General features: G+C 38.5%; 1 protein-coding gene across 1 annotated transcript in view; it reads left to right on the top strand.

Moving 5' to 3' along the window:
• LOC107697692 (apoptosis regulator Bcl-2-like) overlaps positions 1–7,562 on the top strand; it is a 62,116-nt gene extending 54,554 nt beyond the window's left edge. The window contains exon 2 of the mRNA XM_016498490.1: positions 6,921–7,562. Coding sequence (XP_016353976.1) covers positions 6,921–7,055 — 135 coding nt within the window. The 3' untranslated portion in view covers positions 7,056–7,562. The remainder of the gene's footprint in view (positions 1–6,920) is intronic.
• Positions 7,563–22,511: the final 14,949 nt, after the last annotated feature.

Here is a 22,511-nt window from a genome sequence, read left to right as displayed (position 1 = left end):
TACTTCTAATTTGTGACCGTTGTTTTGTTTTGATCTCTCCCCTGCGCTTCCGTGTTCGTCACTTCTGAGCGGCACATGCGCAACGCCGACGTCCTACGTCGTCCGCCCGGAGCTGCTTCTGTGTACAACAGTGAGCGCAAGCTAGATTAAATTGATTATTACGTTTTAAATATGGTTTTTTTTCTTACAAATACGCATCGATTCGCTACAGGAGGCCTTTGTTCACCCCCCGCAGCCGTGTGAGGCACTTTTTATTATGGATGGATGCGCTTTATTTCACTTCTTTTGGACTGATGAACTGCAACACCCGCTGACTGCCCTTAAACAGCTTGGAAGATCAAAGACAATTTTTAACATAACTCCGACTGGATTCATCTGAAAGAAGAAAGTCATATACACCTATGATGCCTTGAGGGTGAGTAATTCATGGGCTAATTTACATTTTTGGGTGAACTAACCCTTTAACAAAGGCCTTGGGCAAACAGACAAGAGACTGTTCAAACACAGGGCGGAAGCTCCCCTAATGAGGATGTTTACCAATGTGGGAGAAAAAACGAGAGCAAACAGGGATGTGGACACGTGGCCGTCAACACCTCCCAGTTTGGTCCTGTCACCTCCGCCGCTGATGGGGCAGCCAGGGCTCTCGTTTATGCCCTCATCACATCGGCAGCAGTCAGACATGCCCGTGATGACATCTCGTCCTGAGCAAGCCTCTCGGGTTTGACATCTCCACTGGTACTAATTCCTGTGGCTCTTATTAGGATGTATTGTGAGCTCATTTTGTGCTATTGTTATAGCCCTCTTTTACAGTAGTCATATCTGTCATCCCCTCTCTCTCCCTCCTTTCCTCTCCCTCTTCGTTGCTCTGTGCCAGGTGCTCTTATAGCCTGCGCAGACAGACAGACAGAAAGCAAAATAGAGAGAGGCAGATAAGATAGATAGATAAATAGAGAGAGAGAGAAAGAGAGAGAGAGAAAGCTGTGGAAATGTCTTAAGAGATAGCAAGGAGCTTTTCTCCTGATAATAAGGCTGGCAGCCATTGTTAGTGGTGCAAACAAATGGCAAGCCCGGCTTTTGTGTCATGGTTAAATATAATTAACTCGCTACATGGCGTAAAGAAGAATAAAGCGTGACCTTGGTGCAGCAAGGGAATAAAGACAGTTGTTTCTCCTCCAGCTATCAGATCATTGCAGGTTGATCATTTTTGGAACGCTATTCATGATTTGCTCAGATTGCTTGTTGCTGGAGGATGTGCACACCTGCAGCTCTGTACCTCCCTTGTGGGAGCAGATGGCATCAGGTTTGATTGTTTGGTCCAAACCCAAGTTTGATTCCACCTTTCTCTTCCTAGTGTGTCTTCACATTGTGTTTTTTGGCTGCAAATTGCATTATGTTGTACTAGGGATGTGCAAATATATAAAAATTGATTTATGAACAAAAAATTGGGGTTGGTAAGATTTTGTATGATTCATGAAAGAAGTCTCTCAGTGCTCACCAAGGCTGAATTTATAATTTATTTATTTAATAAAAAAATACAGTAAAAACAGTGATATTGTGAAATATTATTACCGTTTAAAATATCTATTTTAATATATTTTCAAATGTAATTTCTTCCTGTGATGGCAAAGCTGAATTTTCAGCATCATTACTCCAGTCTTCAGTGTCAAATGATCCTTCAGAAATCATTCTAATATGCTGATTTGCTGCTCATGAAATATTTATCATTATTATCACCATTGAAAACAGTTCTGCTGCTAAATATTTTGGTGAAAACCATGATTGTTTGATAAACAGAAAGTTTAAATGAACAGCATTTATTTGAAATAGAAATCTTTTCTTACATTGTAAATGTATTTACTGCTGCTTTTGATAAATTTAATGCATTCTTGCTGAATAAAAGTATTAAATTCATTACAAATATCTTACTGACCCTTTTTTTAGTGGCTCTAGAAATGAAAATCATTGTTTATTTAACGTTTAAACAACAGTCGGTCCTCAAATCTGATTGACTGGGTGGCTTGTTGACTGTTTACAGGTAGCAGACAGGATGTCAGCCTCCATTAGTGTTGAGGATTTTTCACTGCCTCTTTTTGTAGGTTACGTCTTTGTGCCAATAAGTGGAGACAAGTGATTGTCTTTGTCTTTATTAAATTATGTCTTGATTTTGACTGAGAGTCATTAAATGATTAATTCAACCAAAAACAAATTGCGGGAAAATTCTAATTAACTTCTTATTTATTGTACTCTTATATAAAAACAATATCACATTCTCAATCATGCTGTTGGTCTGCAAGAGGTTGCAACAAACCTCTTAAGTTAAGAAAACCTTTAGTGATAATTCATTTATACTTTATACAACATTCTTACTCATGTGATATTGCTTAATTTTTCTCATGTTTTAGTCTCTTTGGTTAAACCCAAAGCTAAAAAAAAATGGCACTTGGACAAATGACAATTAACCAGTAGCGAACCGAGACTTTTGAACCTTGGCCCTCTACCCCTACCCTTGTCGGAAAAGACTACCAGCCTAGCTTACGGAGTCTAATTCTAAAAGTCATCTTTGACAATTCCACCTTTGAAACAAGAGGCTATTCCAGCCTTAATGCGGTCACATACTGGACGAGAAGCGCAGTGCTGCGCCACACCATGTCTTTATTATTCAAACACATTGTTTGCTCATTCTTGAAGTGAATGTTTGACTGTTTGGAGAGTAGATTAAAGGTTTTGGACTGCCATCTCGAACTGAACACGACTCGTCCGGTGTGCGATAAGTTGCCCTAGAGTCACGCATCGCACGGCGGCGGCGCTGCGCTTCTCGTCCGGTGTGCGACCGCCTTTCAGAAATGCAACAAGAAAACTGCGCAGTGAGAGTGACTGATATCACCAAAATGAAACATAGCTAAATTTAAGTCAAATAAAAATCCTCATTACAAATGCATGATCACACAATCGGTCTGTGCACAATGCCAACAAATGTAATGTTTAATGTAAGCCAACACATCATGAAAGCGCTCACAGCAAAACAACTTAGCGACAGACACTTCATTACAAACAAGCAGTGTTTATATTAAATAACATTATTATTGGCACAGCGGCCCAGTACATGTCCTCACTTTCGTTATTTGCGACTTCCATCGTGACGTGAATAATAGCTAGTTAGTTTATGAGCGTATATATTTTTTTTCGATAGAGATCCCACAGGGTGCGGAACTTGTCATAAAGTTAGTGATAACAAGGCCCGCCCATTTAGAGGAAAGATATGATTGGTCAGTTTTTCTGTCATTTAAAATGACACTCCCATTGATTTACTATTGCTTGACCTGCTGTAATTTCACAGCTGGACCACCAATCACAGAGCCGCAGATGCTAGGCGGAAACATTCTAATATGGAGAAAATGGGCAAAAAAATGGGAAAAGAGTTCATGTAATAAATTTTTTGAATAGGCAAATTTGAAGAGTTTATTTCCACAGAAATTGAATTTATTTTATTTAGATGATGATGAATTGTTTAAATAAAATTGGAAATTATGACTTTTTATTTAAAAAATATTTAAACATTGTAAATATTTTTTTTACAATAGTTTAGGCCCTCTCGGAGGGTTCCCCACTGCAATTAACAAATGACAATTAATGGAATTTTACACAGTTAGCTGCTTTGTGTTGCATCAGCATATTTTAATTTTAAAAACCTCAGAATGCCACTCACCATGTCTTTCTCTATCCCTGTATACCTGTCAAGTCGCGGCCAATTTTATCTGATGTTCTTGGATTCAAATGCTCTGTATCCCAGCATGTGCTGGAAATTCACACAGGCCGTGTTGCACTACTTTCTCTCTCTCTCTTTTCGACTGAAGTTCTCTTGCCCGTGAAGCACAGAATAATGTAATTCAAACAGTTGGGCGTATAGGGCGGCCCCCTCGCTGGGCCAGCCCGGGCCCAAACAGCGCCTGCAGGATGATCACACGCCACAATAAAACCACCGCTTTACTTATTGAGTAGGGAACAACATGCTGCATGGGGATCTGGAGATGAAGAATGAGAAAAGATACACACACACACACACACAATTTTAGCTGGATGGATGAATCGAAAGGAATTTAAAGATTCTGGTATGATTCCTATTAACGATTCTGGTTCCTTAACAGTTCCATGATTTTTAAATTATTTTTTTTCTATCAAATATTTTTAATATAATAATTAATAATAATAATTTTTTGTATTGCATATATTGCGCTCAACGATATGTTAGTTTAGACATTAATGGACCAGATATGTAATAAATAAGACACAGACTTATTTAACTGTAAATTATATAAAAAATATTAAATGAAAAATATGGTAACATTTAATTTATTCATATTTATTACAAGTAACTACAGTGATTCAGGTCTCACAAACCTCTATATACACACAAAAATTCTTGGTTAATTTTGAGTTGGACAACATGAAATTAATAAATTGTGGTTCAGTAAATCAGTCAGATTATTCAGTAACTGCTCCACCGGGTTAATAATAATGTTTGATTAACTAAAACTAACCGACATTCGGTATTCATCAAACTACACTGGTCAAGTGGTCAATTAACCACCCCATAATAATCATTTGTTTGCAAATCAAACTAGACTGGTCGACATATGTGTTTGATTCGCCAAACGAACCAGCTCATAGGAGACATTTCTTAGAGAAGCAGGTAATACTGGTTTAGTTATATGTGTTTGATTCACCATAACAAACCAGCTCAAACTGGCTCATAAGAGTCATTTGTTAGTGAATCAGACTACACTGGTTGAGCTACATGTGTTTGATTCGCTAAAATGAACCGACTCATTAGAGTCATTAATTTGGAAATCAGAGAACACCATGTTTCGCAATGTGGATTCAGTAGATTCAGTGAACAGCATTGACGTAAACACTATTAGTGTTTTAGCTATTTTTATTAATAACTCTTGACAGTTAATTTTGGTATTTGTTTTTTAAAAAGAAACCAGTTCTCGGTTCCCAAGCATAGTTTCAGCACACATTTTCTCCCTCACATTCCTCACAAACCCACTCAGAGGGCTTCAAACAGGAGTGCATGGGTGGATACTGTGGGGGGTCTTGTGATTAAACCCAGAAACACCAACTGAGACACTCTCACACCTACGTGCACGTAAATGCAAACACACATTCACACATTCACAAACACCTTCTTGTTTACACAGGGGGCCAATACCTCTCGCGGCTTTGCCAACAGCCTGAAGATCGAGTGAAATCAATGGTATCATTTGATTGCATCAGCAATGTTTTGTTGCTTTCGTGACCTACGGCTGTGAATTCTCCTGGAAGATTATTTCGAAAGGGGCTGTCCCTTATTTTATCTGTACACTATTCATTTACACTGTCTGCTTGGGGAAAGAACCTAATTATTTCCTCATAAATGACCCTGTAAACAGGAGGGGGATGAACTCTGTCATTTCCTTGTGACAAATGCATATAAGTATTTATGTTTGAGTGTAGGATTTCAGCTATACAGATGCGTGAAAGAAGCTTTAGTTAGTCTGCAGTGAGTCTGACTGGAGAAGGAAACGGCAGACGGGGTTGTGCGTAGGAGTGATGAGACAGTGGAAGCCCTGGCACAGAGACCCTGTCTTATACGCTCTTCTTCCTTTATTTCCCTATTTCCTCCCTCTCCTCCTTGAGTGGGCTCACAGGGAACCGGGCTCAATGTTATGGATTTGAGCTGTAACTCTCTTTTCTTTGTGCCTGCCCCCTCTTTCTCTCTATCATTTGATGTGTTTCTCTCTCTCGGGTGGACGGTGTCCCGGAGGAATTTGGCTACACAGATGTGGTGTTGAAGAGGAGGGATGTGCTTGTCTCAAATCCCCATGCGAAAACACATAATTTCCCTATATATGGCAATTAGACATGTTACACATTAAAAACCTTCTATCAGACACTAAATGTGTGACAATGTTGTGTGCTTTAGATCTGTTGCTGCTTTGTTTGCCAGAATTAGGGTTGCAACTAATGATTAATTTGGTAACTGATAATCCAATGATTATCCAGTAATTTTACTTTAATACAAGCCTATGCATAAACAATAAATGTATTATGTATATATATTTAATTTTCACTATTTTAATATTTTACTCTTGGCGTACTGTATATATTTGTCACCACAGGAATAAATTACCTTTTAAAATATATTAAAAGAGAAAATAGTTACTTTAAATTGTAATAATACTTCACAGTATTACTGTTTTTAATGTAGTTTTGATCAAATACAGCCTTGGTGAGCATAAAACAACAAAGATCATCTTTTAAAAAGCATCTTTCAAAAACATTTACAAATTTCATTTAATTAAATTATTTTCATTTAATTGAATTTAAAATCTGAATTTGACTTTATAACTACACATTTGAAGCTTCCATATTCCAATTCAGTCATGCAATTTTTATTTTGTGACTAGTTTTAATGTTTCTCCCATCCTCACAGCCTTGACAATATTTGCTTTTATCAGTATAGTTTTGGCTAGTCAGCTATCTTTACATTATCTTATAATATCAAGTTTATCTTGGGTAAACCTTTGGAACTTCCTGTTTGAATATTGTTGCTTAGAATATGGTGAATTAGGGTGATTATGGTAATGTTGGGTTACATGAGGCTGACCTTGGCTAACCTGATCAAAGTAAATTGCAGAAGCCGAAAGTACAGCAGTGTCCCAGATTTTCATAATGCACTCTACTATGCAGTTATCTTTTTTTTGTGCAGTTATGTTCCCAAACTTTTGAGCCTAGTTGCTCCATTTACTGTCTCTTTTTTTTTCCCCATTACAGTAGAACAATGGAGATAGTGACTTCTAATTGACTATGTTTGTAATAATTTTAGCTCTTTGCTAGTTCCTAATATTCTGCTTTCTTTTCCTCTCTTTTTCTTCCAGGATGCCTTCGTGGAGTTGTACAGTCAGCAGAGAGACTCAATGTTCCACCCATTTTCGTACCTAACTAAAGTACTTGGATTGGCAGTGCTCGGCTTGGCAGGAGTGACCATCGGAGCCTTTTTCGCTCAGAAGTGACGGCTCTGCGGGTCTCTTCACCAAACTATCTCTCTTTCTCTGCCTGTCTCTCCTCTTCAGCTTATCAAAGCATCTTTCAGCGCTGCACTGCCCTGCTAAGCCCAGCACCAGTGCCCTTCAAAGGCTGCTGCTGATCCAGCGCCCCTCCAGCCACAGGAGCCGCGGCGCTCACGCTCTTTCACCCTCTCTGGAGTGAAGAAAACACGAAGAAAAAGAATACAGAATGAGGACTCACAGGAACACTCCCACACTTTGACTATAATGCTCGTCACTGCCATGTACAATTGCACTCGCACGGAGATCGACACACAAAGCACGTGCACACACAGACACTTGCTCGCATACTTCATATGGAGGCAAAAATACAAAAAAAACCATTTTATCTTTAAAGTTTGTTTCTTATGTACGAAACAAGTACAAAGAGATTTTTAAACTTAAGATTGTGCTTTTTTGACATTTTGATATCAGGTTTTTTGGCATTTTGTAGCATGAATCAAAAAGAAAAAAGAGGGAGGAAAATAAGAACGTTTGCCGGCGTGAATGTAAATAACTTCTCCACTATCTGCATGTGTGGAGAAAGAGACTCTTTTAGCTACTTTTTTATTGCATGATGGCATTTTGAACTCGACCACCTACCCCTTCTCTGTTGATTCAGGGTGTTTTTTGTTTATTTCTCTTTCACTCCATTGGATGGACCTCTTGAGATCTCCCGTCAAACCAACAGATGTTGAGCATTCCTCATTAAAAAGTTCCTCTTTGATTTGCTCTGTGTTTTACTGTTTGGTGAGCACAAAGAATGTGCCGACAACCAAACTAAAGCAGCTATCATGATGTAATTGGGTCATGGAGTTGAATGACCCAGATCGCCCCTTTTGAATGTAAAGATTGGAAGTTTGACCTCTGAAAGGTTTCCCATTGTATATTGTTATACACATGCATTTTTTTTGTATATAATTTTGTTTTGGTTTGATTTCTGCAAAATTTCGCAATTTCAAGGGTATTGTGTATGTATAATGTCCGTGTACATGTAGTGTGAGTGTGTGTATATCTGTAAATAGATTGTGTTGAGAGCTGGACTTGGCTGTGTTCTGGTGGAGAAAGCGGGCAGCCCGCCACTTCTGTCCAGCACAGCCAGGTGTGTGTGTGCGTCTGTAGATGAAACAGGCAGGTGGTAGCTGGGAACAGAAGTTCATTCAGGCTGGCATGATAGGCATGCAGGCCAGCGGGGCTTTGAAGAGACTTTGTACACAACGGACTATGTAATACACGGCCCAGGTGTATCACTTATCCCTCCTCACTGCTCCCAATGTTATCATTCTGGCACGGTAGATTACAGACGCCTTGTGAGCTGTACATTTTTGGATGCCCCCACAACCAAAGAAATCCAATCCGTCTGCTGTAGCTTCCGCCCCAGAGAGGGTCTCATCTAGTGCTACCCCACAACTTCCACGTTATATTCCACTGGGAGAGTAGATTTCTCATTCAAAGGAAGATACTGAGACACTAGCTTGCCCTAATGTCTTTTTTCCCCTCAGATGTTCATTAAAGTCGCTGATATAGATTTAGCGCTCTGCATCTCCCTGTCAGGGCAAAAGCCCACTGAGACCAAACAGACTATGGCTAACAATATTTCAGTATCTTCAGTGTTTAGTAAATTTTGTTTTGAATGTCTGTAATATTTGAGCCATATGCTGAAATCTTGCAAAAACAGGCTAATTTATATAGACCACAAGGTTGTGCAAAAGTTGACATTGGAATTGGCACCCTTTCAGTTCACAAGTGTGAATTTGATTTGAATTAGCCACACCCCAGAGGAAACTGAATTGGAATTTGACTTGGAATGACAGGAAGGGGAATTTGCTAAATTTTCCTTTTTCTTATTAAAAAATAAATTCAAATTCAGAAATTAAATTAAAAAACTTTCTTAATTCCATTACCAATTTCGCACAACCCTGATACAGTGTCTACAGACTTCAGTAAAGTGGATGGCATATGTAATGTGGCGTGAACGAAAAAGAGGCTGTGAAGGATGAAAGTAAATGGTTATATGTCTAATTTACTTAATTTTTTGTCCAATAAAAATTTGTGGAAAGACATATTTCAGTATTTTGTTGGCCAAACAGTCCTTGGTATACAAGAGTACAACATAAACAAACTGTACTCCTTTCCCTCACAGTCTCATTTTCATTCAAGTCAATACTCTAAGGATCCAAATCAGGATCGACTTTATCTAGTCTATCAACACAATTCTCTCGAGTGTGTAGTGGTACAGATTAAACATTCGCTATCTAATAGTGTACTATATTGCTGCACCCTTTACCGGGTGGTGCAGGACTGTATCAGAATATGTTAAAGCGAGTTTTAAAGACTCACACTGTAAGATCATTTTACTTTAGCTGCTAAAGATCTAGCAATGTAAGACAACAGGGTGTGGAGTTGAGCTTCTCCCTGTTGCTGCACCATATGAAGCTGCTTGTGGATTAACCAGCATATAACTGCCACTGCTGGAGCGGAACTAGTCCATCCACTCCTTAAGTCTCACTTTCCCTCTGGTTAGGAGAAGCTGAGAAGTCTATTACAATCAGACTCTAGATGCACCTACTTGAGTCTAAGGGTGCTTTCACACCTGACCCGTTGTTTCGGAACCTGGCGCGTTTCCCCCCTTAGCTCGGTTCGTTTGGGCATATGTGAACATGGCAATTGCGCTCGGATCCGCGCCAAAACAATTGGTCTGAGATCGCCTGAACGAGGGGGTCTCGGTTAGATTGAAAACGAACTCTGGAGCGGTTCGGTTGTAGTGAGAAAGCAATCCGATCTAACGGATCAACGAACCAGGCTATATCACAATGTATAATGGGTAATTACGTAAGTTCCGTGAAAAGCATTAGCTTTGTTGTTTTGCTAATACCTCAAAATGAACCTGTGATTGTCTGTGGGTGAGCACGTCTTCGCCATTCAAAATCAAAGTGCACTTTTTCATTTTATAATGCCGTCTTATTGCTCTTCTTCCTAGTAGGTGCATTTTAAAAATGTTTAAATTCAATAAATTCTGGACTCCTGCTCAAAATGATAAATTAATATAACGACAGCTACAAAAAAAAAAAATCAACAATAAGCCCGCGAAGCTGTTGTCGTTCCATCCTGACGAATGACAGCCGTGACCGCTAAGTGGAATCCCGGAAAATAACCCATGGAACTTTGACCAATGAGACAACAGTTTACTCGTTCGTGACTTGTATTAACAAATTTGGTCCGTTTAGAAACTTTGCCAAGTGAAAGCGAACTGCACCAAGAATAAAAAGCAACATTGTAATAATTGTAATCCCTTTTATGGAACAAAGCAATCGATCTACAGGTGTGAAAGCACTCTAAGAGGCCTTGTGTATTCGATTAAATAGCACCAATCTGTGATTTCTATTCATAAGCGATTTTCAAATTCGGTTTGCGTCAAATTCCTCTGCACCTTTTAAGACGCAGTGTCTCTTCAACATCATGAAGTGTAATCGAGCACTGATTGTTTAGCTGGGAAATTTAATTTGACAAAAACGAGACTAAGAAAGTGGAAGGTGAAGGATACAGGAAATGTATGCGCAATCTAGTGTATTAGTAGCATATTAGTAGTATGTGTGTATGAGTCATGAGTCAAGTTACTCATGTAGCGGTGTGTATACATAAAAATTAATTTGCATTGAAAGGGGCCATTCACACAGTATGCGTTTTTGTGTTTACATTTAATCATTTAGCAGACCCCTTTATCCAAAGTGACTTACAAATGAGGAGAACAATAGAAGCAATCAGACCAACAAGAGAGCAACAGTATACAAGTGATGTGACAAGTCTCAGATAGTCTAGCACAGTACACATAGCAAGGTTTTTTTTTTTATAAATTAGAAAAAACGAAACGAATAGAATAGAATAGGTAAGTGCTAGTATTAACTGGTCAAGTGCTGATGAAAAAGATGTGTCTCTAAAAATGCAATACGCAGGGAATTGGAATGAAAAAACACAAAGTATTACAAACTATACACAAACTTTTTTTATAATGTTATATAATGTGTGTGACACGAATGCAACGGTCAAATGCATCCGTCTAGTGCGTGTTTACATAGAAAAACAATAAAAAAAATAGCACAGTGCAATGCAAAAATGCATTCTGTGTGAATGCCCTTAAAACCGTATCTTAACCATGATGGAGCATATTCCCACTTCTTAAAGCTGCACATTAAAGCTAAAGTGTGACATTAACTAGACTGAATTTACTGTTTTTAAACAGGTTTCCCAAAGCCCCGCCTGGAGGCAAATCGATAGCCCAGCCCCCAAACACACCCCATTGGCTGAACCAGTGTTGCTGTTGTTGGGCAGATTGAGATATTCAAACAAACAGATCAATGTTTTGAAAACACCACAGAGCTGCAGTGTTTCACTTTTTAGGGAACTCAGCCTATGAATGTCTTAATAATAATTGTTTTCACATTAAAAAAGTGACATTTCAGCTTTAAACATGAAATAGGTTCTGATTGGGTCTGTCATTACACAGAATTTGCCTTTTCTCTGTGGAGAGACAAATTAAATGATGCTGGAAAAGTCATGTCTGGTTAGGACGCGGTGTGAGAGAGGGCAGGGAAAGTACAGTAGCTGAAACTGGGTTTAAGTCCAGTGTCAATATTAAATTAAATTTAAAATAATCTGTATCTTTTTTATCTCTTTGCAGGAAAAAAAAAATCTGAATTCTGAATATAAAAACAGGGATCAGCTCTGATAAGCTAAACCACACACTTTCAGAGTTGCGTTGCTTGTACTTCTGCAAAAATGAAAAACTCCCTCTGTCAGTTCATTCCTCACTCATTCATTTTTGTCATACAGATGGAAAGAGGATGGGCCTCACGTTCATCAGCTCACGTTCTGTTTGATAAATATGGAAGTGAGATTTAAACTGCAACACGAGGGGTGTTCCCTTCTTCCATCTGGATGGTGGTGTTCCGGTGATCTGTTAAGAGTAAAATTGCAGATACTGTCTCCATGGTTGCACTGGTTTGGTGTTTTGTCATGTTATTTGCATTTTGCATGAGTGCATTCTTTCATCTCCAGCTATACAACTTCATTTCGCTCGAGTTTAGGTGCGATTTTCATATTGTGTTCAATATAAATGACTCATTTTCATGTCTATTCTGAAATAAACCCCCACACCCCATCACATCAAATGGAAAAGATTATCAAATTTTTTTTTTTTTTCCTTCGGCAGCTACTATAATGCATTCATTTTACAATACCACTTTCCTTTGAGGAAAAAGAAATCGATTTTCTGCTCCGATTTCTTTGCTTTCTTTCTTTTTAATGACTTTGCTGCCATATCTTCTCTCATATATCACATAACTATTAAAATGTAGCAAAATATCCGGAGGATTTTAATATAGAGACAGGAGTTTATATTTGATTTCCAAATTCTAATTTTTCCACCATTATCCTGTTTGTCTTTCTATGTTGTACATTCTGTCTTGTAAGCCCTCAGCATGTAGCATTCAGAAGAAATTGTTCATGATTTTTATTTCTTGCTTTTTTTGTTTGTTTAATTTATCCTCATAGCACTTGTGAGTTTTAAATGTGTCAATATCATTTTGTGTACGCATCCATGTCATAAGCTAACAGTTATGTGTCCTAATTAAATAAACCTTGCCTTATCATCTGAGAAGAGCTGTCATGGTTTGCGTCACTGAGTTGGAAACTCCAATATGCTGCTATGGATTCTGTTACGTTCTGTTGTACTCCAAATTGAAGGCAGCTAGGGAATCGTTTTAACAGGCCAGCTGTATATCCGGAGCATTTAAAGCAAGAATAGGAGAAGGTTGGCAACGGTGTCTCGCGGGAGACGAAGGCCATGTGTGCATCCTTCTGTTTAACCTGGGGGTCTTTCTTGAGACACTGTCATTTTACATCTGCTCAGCATAAAGGAATATGCATGTCTACTGTTTACAACAGTCATTTGCAAATTGCACCATCCCTTGCAGAAACATATTGTGATGGTATCAGGTGGTAATTCGGGCACAAATGGAATCTGCAGAATGTTTGGCATTTTCTGCACTGATTTTGGGGGGAAATCTGTGGACTTGTGTGTTTTAGCATGGTAAAATATGTTAAGCCATGTAGTGTTATTGATGGCTGAGAAGCCATCGAGTGGTTATGAACGAAACGCATTTGTCTGTTTCACTCCGTCTCGAATCGCGCTCGGCGAAAGAGCTCGAGTGTCTCTTCCACGGCTCGGTACGCTTTCAACTCATTTTTTAGAGTCGAGCAAGACTGCACGACATACACATTACATGATTTGATGGATTTTTACATAGAAAGGGCGACAGCGCACCGCATTGAAATTATCATTCATGTTTTCATAACCGCTGGCCAAATTAAAAAACGAAACAAAAATTAAATCTTTGAGAGCAAGGGGGGTCCCCTGGTATTTCGGGGGCTCTACGCAGCTTGCGTATTTTGCATATAGGGAGGACCGGCTCTGCTTATAAGTCGGATCTTTTAACCGAATTAAAGTCTCCATGAAATCAAAATTCAAGTTTTTTGGGTGTTAGTATCAATATGTTAGTCTTAAGGTTATCTATAAGGCAGTGTGCTCCAAAACAGTGACAAAATTCGCATTTAGAAGATATAAGCATTCAAAACTTGCAGTTCGTCACTTCCGCCAAAACGGCTCAACGATTTTTTTGACGTCACATCGTACTTCAGCTTCTCATCAAACTTTCTGTCCAATCAAATGCTCTCTAGAATCCGAAGCGCCCGCCCCCTACACTATAAAATAGACGCTGAAGCCGCGGCTGAAATCGGTCACTTGTCCACAGAATTATATATATATAGGGGACAGGGAACGATTCAAACAGTGTAAATATGCTTTCCATTGAGGAAAAAAAGAAGTCTGGTTTCGCGCTGTGTCACGCTAACCACCTCAGACACCTAGATCCACCAGAGACACGATAGCACGGAGCGGAGTCGGCGAGCGGGGCTGCTTGATATGTCCCGCCCTGTCTTCCTGTTTCAGTTATAAAACGTCAACACAGAGTAACACTGCGTTTCTAAGCATTTCAGGGGACCTTTAAATGTACAGCGCGAGCAGTGAAGTCTGAATCACAAACAAATGACTCATGAGCCAGATCTTTTTAGCAAATCAAATAGATGCCACCACCAGTGTAGTCCAATTCACTTATGACTTATGAGTCCGATAGTTTTAGTGAATCAAACATATACGGTGTGATCAGTGTATAGCCTGATTCATGATCAAATGACTCTTATGAGCCGGTTCTTTTAGGGAATCAAAAACATACAGCACAACTAGTGAAGTCCAATTCATGAAGCAAATGACTAATGTTAGTTGGTTTTTCAAATGAATAGTTCAAAAGGAAGCATTAACCATTTAAATACATCTGAAACACTGCCTTGTATAATCCACAGCATTAACAGAGAGAGAATGTCTTTCATATATGAGCAAAATGGATAATATAATTAAAAATATACACAAATACAAATCAAACTGAATTCAATCAGAAACTGCCCTACCTCCGTTTTCATGTAAGCAAGAGGCATTCAAGTACAATTCCTTCTACTTGAATGGGGAAGACTAAAATCTCCAAAAGTGTGTCAAGATTTTGTTTCAATAGCTCAAATCACATAAAAAAAATCAGACTACATGCACAAGCACATTCTAGAAACTGTCTCTTTTAACTGAAAGGCAGGACTTTTAATCTTAGTGCCATATTTGAGTGCCTACAATTTCTTCCCTTTAGTTTTCTTTTACAAGAGATCTGTCTCCTTCTACTTAGTGTTTTTGTAACCTAGTTGTTCTGAACAATCCGTCAGGTCTTGAACCTCAAACGCAAGGACACACGTGCAAACACTCTAAAACAGTAGCAACTCCACCATATGATTCTCAAGGGCTTCCTGTTACGGTGCAAAAGCTGCCTGAGAAAAAGAACACACACCAAGAATGAGAAAGCTGTATGGATCCGCCAGCCACAAGATGCCACCATTGATGTGCGGTTCAAACGTTAACCTCTACTTCTGGCCAGGGGGATTCAACTGATGAGGAAAACCTTGATGACAATGATGATGCAGATGATGAATGTTACGACTCCACTACCGATGATGATGATGAGCACCATGAGTTATAGTCTGGTACTAGTTTGTGTTGTTTGCTGCGGGGTGTAAACATAATGCCGTTTCCTTTGAGATTTTGCTCATGTGATATTAGATTAACCTCCTACAGCATCCAAAACCCTCACAGCTACATCTCCAACACCTCCACCCGCACAAAACTACGAGGCAGCAGAGAAAAAGAGAGCTAAGCCTCCGCAGGCCACACCCGGGGGAAGAGGAAGGTTAAATTAACTTGAGACCAGAGTTCTTTGTGCAAAAACGACTCTCTCAGCGGATGAAATATTTCACATATGTGGAAGAAGGAGAATTTTAAATGATATCAGTTTTAGTCGGTAGAGCTCGTACATGTTCAGAGTTCTCGTAATTGCTGGCAATTGAGGGTGTTCTGGTAACTTCTGAGGGATATGAACCTGATGATGATGGCAAAATTTACTCCAGCTTCAGATTTATAAGCGCAAAACAGAGGAAAGTATGCATGCATGATACGTCCCAGATCAAAGCAGCCTCTTTGCGTCCAAGAGGATGCATATTAACATCTAAGGCTGAAGTAATGCAACTAAATTTTTGATATCGAATGAACCTACCTTTGTAAGTGCACAACAATGATTTATGGATCTATTTGGATTTATCTGTTTTTGTTTTTAATAGGAGATCTCACTTTGTGTGAGATAAGGCAACCTAAGAAAAAAGTCCAGAAAAGGTGCTGTTAATTTATTTGCCAGGGAATTATCAATTACGCTTAAGAACATTTCCTTTAGCCCCGAAACATAACTACCTACAATGCATGATTCAAAATAAAGGTAAAACACCTGTGAAAATTCCATAAATTCCAATATTCATTTTAAAACATCGGGACTTTTCTTAAATAAATCAATCAATCAATATGTTAAAAAAAAAATTAACAACTTAGTTTTTTTTTTTTACTAAATTATGAAATGTAGTCCATTTAAAAAATAATAAATAATAAAAAAATTATTAAAGTAAAAATGCAACTAACTTGACAGTAAGTAATCAGCATGCATGTTTGTTAATTGAAAATGATCATCTTTTCTATTTGAATAACTCATGTGTTCCACATGATCAAATGATCATGATCAGATGAGATGAGGAGTGGCTTTCACTTTTATGCAAAAGGTACAACTTGACTAGTCTGATCAATTTTAGACATGTACTGTAAATGGGAGATTTCTGCCACTTTGTTTTATTTTTTTATAGATATTTTAAGGTAGTTTGAATCAGTTTGATTCTTCTTTAATTTCACCAAACCATATTTGGCCAATATTCAACAATAATTTGGGGGGATTTTTTGGATAATGAATCCTCTCCCTTCCTCTTTTAGGCTGGTCTGGCCTTTCTCATTTCTCCGATCCTTGACACACATCACTCACCTCTTTCCATCCTCCACTGGCTCTGCCATTCTGAGCTTCAGACTGAAACTCTTGATATGAAAGTCTAGTCTCTCAAACAGATTTTTTATACGCAGCAACACACATCCCATATGGCTCTTATTTGGAACCAGACTGGATAATAATCAGGCCTCTTTACCAAGGAGCCAAATAGCCAGCCAATTAGATGTGCTTTTCTTTATTTCTTAGTGTGCCAAGAATTTATTTCTTTATATATGTTTTTTTTTTCTTTTAAATATTAATGTTGCAAACTCAATCAGATTAACCAGTCAATTATGTAATGAAGTCAAACTAGATTTTTGTATTTTCTGACGAAAATGTGATTGGTGCTTGTTAAGTTCCCGCCACCACATAGCTAGGATGTTGTGGATGGTTGCTGGGGTGTTGCTAAGGTCTTGGTTGCTGGCCAAGGTCAAAAGAGTCCAAATTGTGGTCAAAGAAATGTCATTTAGGAACTAAGGAAGATAAAAATGTATGTTAAAATTAGGTTTGATTGATTTAGTGCTTTTGATGCTGATGCATAGCTTTAATCTATTTAGTGTAACGATGCACTCTAAAAAATGCTGGGTTAAATACAACCCAGTGCTGGGTAAAATAGGGACAAACCCAGCAATTGGGTTGTTTTGATCCAGCGGCTGGGTTACTACCCAGAAGGTTGGGTTAAACATTTAACCCAACCGCTGGGTCAAAACAACCCAATTGCTGGGTTTGTCCCTATTTGGAATTAGTGCTCTGCATTTATCCCATCCAAAGTGCACACACACAGCAGTGAACACACACACACCGTGAACACACACCCGGAGCAGTGGGCAGCCATTTATGCTGCGGCGCCCGGGGAGCAGTTGGGGGTTCAGTGCCTTGCTCAAGGGCACCTCAGTCGTGGTATCGAAGGTGGAAGAGAGCGCTGTACATTCACTCCCCCCACCCACAATCCCTGCCGGTACGAGACTCGAACCCGCAACCTTTGGGTTACGAGTCCGACTCTCTAACCATTAGGCCACGACTTCCCCCTATTTACAGCATCAAATAACTAACTAAAAGCAAACTTGTTAGCAAAATGAACATTTGAACATAAATCAGCATGATAATATCTACCTAAAAAGATGGAAACTATGTTTGGAAAAAATTATTTGAAGTGTAATTTGATTTTTAAATTTGGCTTACGTCCCAGTCATTTACATGGAGGGGGCGAAGTTTATGACCTATACTGCAGCCAGCCACCAGGGGGCGAAATGTTTTGGCTCCACTTTTCGGACCTTTATTGCCAAAATTTAAGGAATGTGACCACACCTTTACTTGTCGAAATTTTGTGGTCAAAATACAGTCATTTCAATAAGTAATGAGATACGGATCATTTTACTGACTCGAATCTTTGAATCGTATTCATCAAAATGAACTAATCTTTTTTCCATTCAATTCGTACATTTCTTTCATTTCAGCAGAAAATAATTAAAATGTTAATTGTAACATTCCCTAACACATCTATTTACGCAACGTTGATCACATTTAGAATAAGAAAAACAAAACAAAACAAACAAACTATATATAATGCAACCAAGGCCAAATTATGGAAAAACAGAAAAGATTAATTCATGGCTTCAGGTTATGCAGTCTGTTGTTTACCTCACCTCCTGAGTCGTTTCGTTCTTTTGTCACGTAACATCCCCATATGCTGAACCTATGCAGTCTGTAGGCTACAGGAAACAGAAATGATTAGTTCACCTCTCCAGTCTTCAGGTTTGAGTCGTTTGTTCAGCAAAAGTTATAAGCAGAATGTACTGGAAACAGAACTGATTAGATCACCTCTCGAGTCTTCGGGTTTGAGTCGTTCATTTATGTCACGTGTCCGCTTCCAGGCTCAGTAACAAACACAAACATTACATAGCCTATTAACCATATGTTGTTATGTAGGCATCTTTGCTTTATCAAAATGATTTCCCCCCATATTATGGATAAAGTTTAAAGTATTATTCAGCTCTTTATTACCACATTCACAGTTTTTAAAGAGCCATCATGACAGAAATCCACAAAAGTAAATAGTAAGAAATAAAAAGCTACAATTTGAGACCAGAAATGCATCATGTAACTGTTAAAAAACTGACTACACCCGTGTTTCTAAGTAAGATTTGAATTATTAAAGGGTTAGTTCACCCAAAAATGAAAATTCTGTCATGAATTACTCACCCTCATGTCGTTTCAAACCCGTAAGACCTCCGATCATCTTCAGAACACAAATTAAGATATTTTTGATGGAATCTGAGAGCTGTCTGACCCTGCATAGACAGCAACGCAACTGAAATGTTCCCAAGTCCAGAGACATAGCAAGGAGATCGGTAAAATAATCCATGTGACATCAGGGGTTCAACCGTAATTTTACGAAGCTACGAGAATAATTTTTGTGCGCAAAAGAAAAAAAACAACAACTTTATTCAACAATTCGTCTCCTCTGTGTCACCCTAGCGCCATTTTTGTGTCAGCTGCGTCATGCCGGATCTGTTTCCTACATTGTTGTGATTTGATCTGAACGAAAACAGCGTATCCGTGTGACGCAGCTGACACAGAACAGCATACACTGTTTACATCCAGCTGATATTCTCCAAAATGGCGCTACAGGGTGATGCGGAGGAGACTAATTGTTAAATAAAGTTTTTTTTTTCTTTTGCGCACAAAAATGATTCTCGTAGCTTTATTTTTTCTTTATTAGCTTTATTTTTTGTCACGTGACAAAAGAACGAACGAAGACTCGGGAGGTCGAAATTCAAATAATTTCTGTTTCTTGTAAAGAACCAGTAGGATGTTGCGCATGCGCGGTCAACACGAAAGTAAGGAATCCCTCGCTGAGACAACTGGATGTTTCCTAGTCATATTAAAGATTCGTTCAAAATTAACAAATAGATAGGCTACCTTCTGATGTTCATTCATGTTTATTTCATGATGATCGGTTCACGTGCGTTTGATGAGGCGCTACAGCGATCTGTCATGACACACCGAGCCACAAAACGGTATTTATTATTTGAATTTCTTAAAAAATGACCAAATTTGAAAGCTGAGACTTTGTTTCATACCATAAACTGCTCTGTCTTGTCAGTCCTCTTTGCTTCGCGATGTATTTTCACTGCATGAGAACATGATGTGAGGTGTGAGAGCGCCATGCCTTGTCGGACATAGCAACAGTAACTTAGGGGGGCGGGCTGACCAACAAAAATTTGCTTAGTTTGATGGTGATTATACGTTAGCGGTGCTTCATGCATCTCTACACTATTGCCGATGAAATTTTTTTTGCCCGTGCAATCTCGTTAAAGTGATCGCGCCATAATTGTGGTTTAATTTCACATATTTATCAAACAATTTTAGCTCCTTTTTTGAACTGGGTTAACATAGCTGGAGATGGGGGTTATTACAGCTGAAGACAAAGACGAACCCTCTTGGTGTACGTTGAAACTGCTCTGTCTAATGAGTTTGTGTGTGTGTGTGTGTGTGTGTGTGGTAGCTTTGGGCCCCTTTCTGCCAATCTGACACAATGAGCACGGTCCTTCTGGCCTGCTGTAGGTTTTACTAGGTCACCAACAGACACATTTATCCTTCAAGTGAGCCAGGTGCTCCAGGGAGGGCAAAACAATGGCGATCCTGTCAGCGCAGAGCAGAGAGCTGGATAGAGAAACGCGCGGTGTTTGACCAGAGACCCAGACGTGTAGGAAGTGTCGTGGGAATCTACGGGCACGCGCGCCTCACAAAGTGTTTAACAAACGGTCCTCTTTTCACAGACCTGCTGCCACAGCAAAACCCACCCCGGCTGAAGGATTTGTTAATATTTTAAACTTTGAAAGACTGGTGTTGCTAATCAAACACACTTGATGTGAAGAGACTCTCCATGGATACGGTCAGGAACTGAAGCAAACCTATCTGTAGTAACGGTCACCGACATGAGTCACATGACACTGAAAACTGATAAATTACTTTCTTACACCAACCCTACCCCTAAACCTACCCCTTACAGGAAACTTTGTGCATTTTCACTTTCTCAAAAAAAGCTTGAGAAGATTGTTTCCTCATGGGGACCTCAAAAACGTGTGTGTACCTGGTATTTATCTAGAATTTACTAGTATTACTATCCTTGTGGGGACATTTGGTCCCCATAACGTGATAAATACCAGGTACACACACGCACACACACACACAAATCTTAAGTGACTTAAATGACATTTTGCACTTGATTTCATGCAACTGATTGAGATCAAATTGAAAAATCTAAAATAAACATGAGAAGAACAAAATAAGAAGATGAGAACCATCAAATGAGTTGAGTGATAGTTGGAGTTCCCCCAAAACAAAATAAACTTTAAAATAAGGATTAAAACAAAATTGATTTTATTTACTCCCGTAAAGCACATTAATGGTAATGCTATTATATAGGATAATATATCAAATGTTATAATTTTATGCAACTTAATTTTATAACACGAATGCAAAAACAAACAAACAAAAAAAAAAACATAATTTCTGTTTTTTTTTTGGACGTTCACCTACTGCACCCTAGTGGACAGTCATTAACACATACTTCAACATTTGGCGAGGAAAATAAATGGAAGCAACCTTTATATTTCTGTTTGGAAATGAAGTCCTATAGGTTTAGAAAACATGTAAACTTCACTTGCTTCTGAAATTATATTTTAATGCCCAAATTTGCACTCAAATATCAGAACACCCAAAATCAAGGGCCGTTTCTTTGTTTCCTAAATCCTAGCAACAATAAAACAAAGAAAGAGATAGCTGGATTTTTATTTGTTCCTTTATTGGCTGAATATTTATATAAAGACACCAATAAAGAAAGCCGAACCGTATTAACAGCAAAAACGCAAGCTTGTGTTTATGAGAAAAAGATTGTGTGACAGATGAAAAGACAAGCGGCAAACAATAAAATGCCCGAAACAATGCTGTAACAATAAACCGAAGCTGTCAGAACGTGGTCTACATGTTGTAACGTATTTATCTTTGGAGTGGCATGGACATGAGACAGCACATCAGTCTGGCTTCATCCATCATGTTCAGACAGCCAGTACTGGAGGTCCAAAGGCATCGGCAATGAGCCGTGTGAAGAAGAAGAATCAGGCAGAGCTGATTAACATTCAGGTGTTGGTCTTCTCTTGCATATTTAGCACTGCAGCTCAGAAAGAGATTTAACAATGACCCCGTCAAGGACACAAGCATGAGCGTGTGTTTGAGTGGGTAAATGAGCGCGTGCAATTGTATTTTGGGGACGTTGACTGCTGTAAGATTTCCTCTTGGATGCATTTTGCAAGATGCAAACCGGCGTTATCATTTTTCTCTCAGGCTTGCCTTGAAAGCATTACAAAACAATAGCTTTTTTTGTGATGTTTTTAACAATGTTGAAAGATGTCTTTTGACAAACAGAATAGTTGAACTTATTAAATACAGCAATTTAACTTCAGTCTCTGTGAACAGCTGTAGAAGAACATGGACTTGTGAATTCTTGTCCACAAAGTCTCTTTGTCATCTGCTGAATTCTTGTAGGTGATTGTAAATCCCGTTTTTTTTTTCCAAAAGAAAATTAAATCAGAGTGTTTTTCCATGATCATAGTATCATGAATATTGAAGAAATAATTAAGACACACACATACTGTATACTACCATGGGGAGAAGGTTTTAAATAATTACGTTTTTTTATAATGTTTTTGAAAGAAGTTACATATAATCACCCTCTCTGCATTTACTGAACAAAAATACAACAAAATATTGAAATATTATTTTAATTTAAAAGAGCTGTTTTCTATTTTAATATATTTAAAAATGTATTTTATTCCTTTCAGCAGCAATCAGTCTTTGTGTGTCACATGATCTTTCAGAAGACATTCTATTATCATTCTAATATGCTGATTTG

The sequence above is a fragment of the Sinocyclocheilus anshuiensis genome, unplaced genomic scaffold, assembly GCF_001515605.1.
Source record: "Sinocyclocheilus anshuiensis isolate Anshui unplaced genomic scaffold, SAMN03320099.WGS_v1.1 scaffold886, whole genome shotgun sequence".
NCBI classification, from domain to species: domain Eukaryota; kingdom Metazoa; phylum Chordata; class Actinopteri; order Cypriniformes; family Cyprinidae; genus Sinocyclocheilus; species Sinocyclocheilus anshuiensis.
The sequence above is the reverse complement of the archived record's forward strand: the minus strand, read 5'-3'. Positions and strand labels throughout refer to the sequence as shown.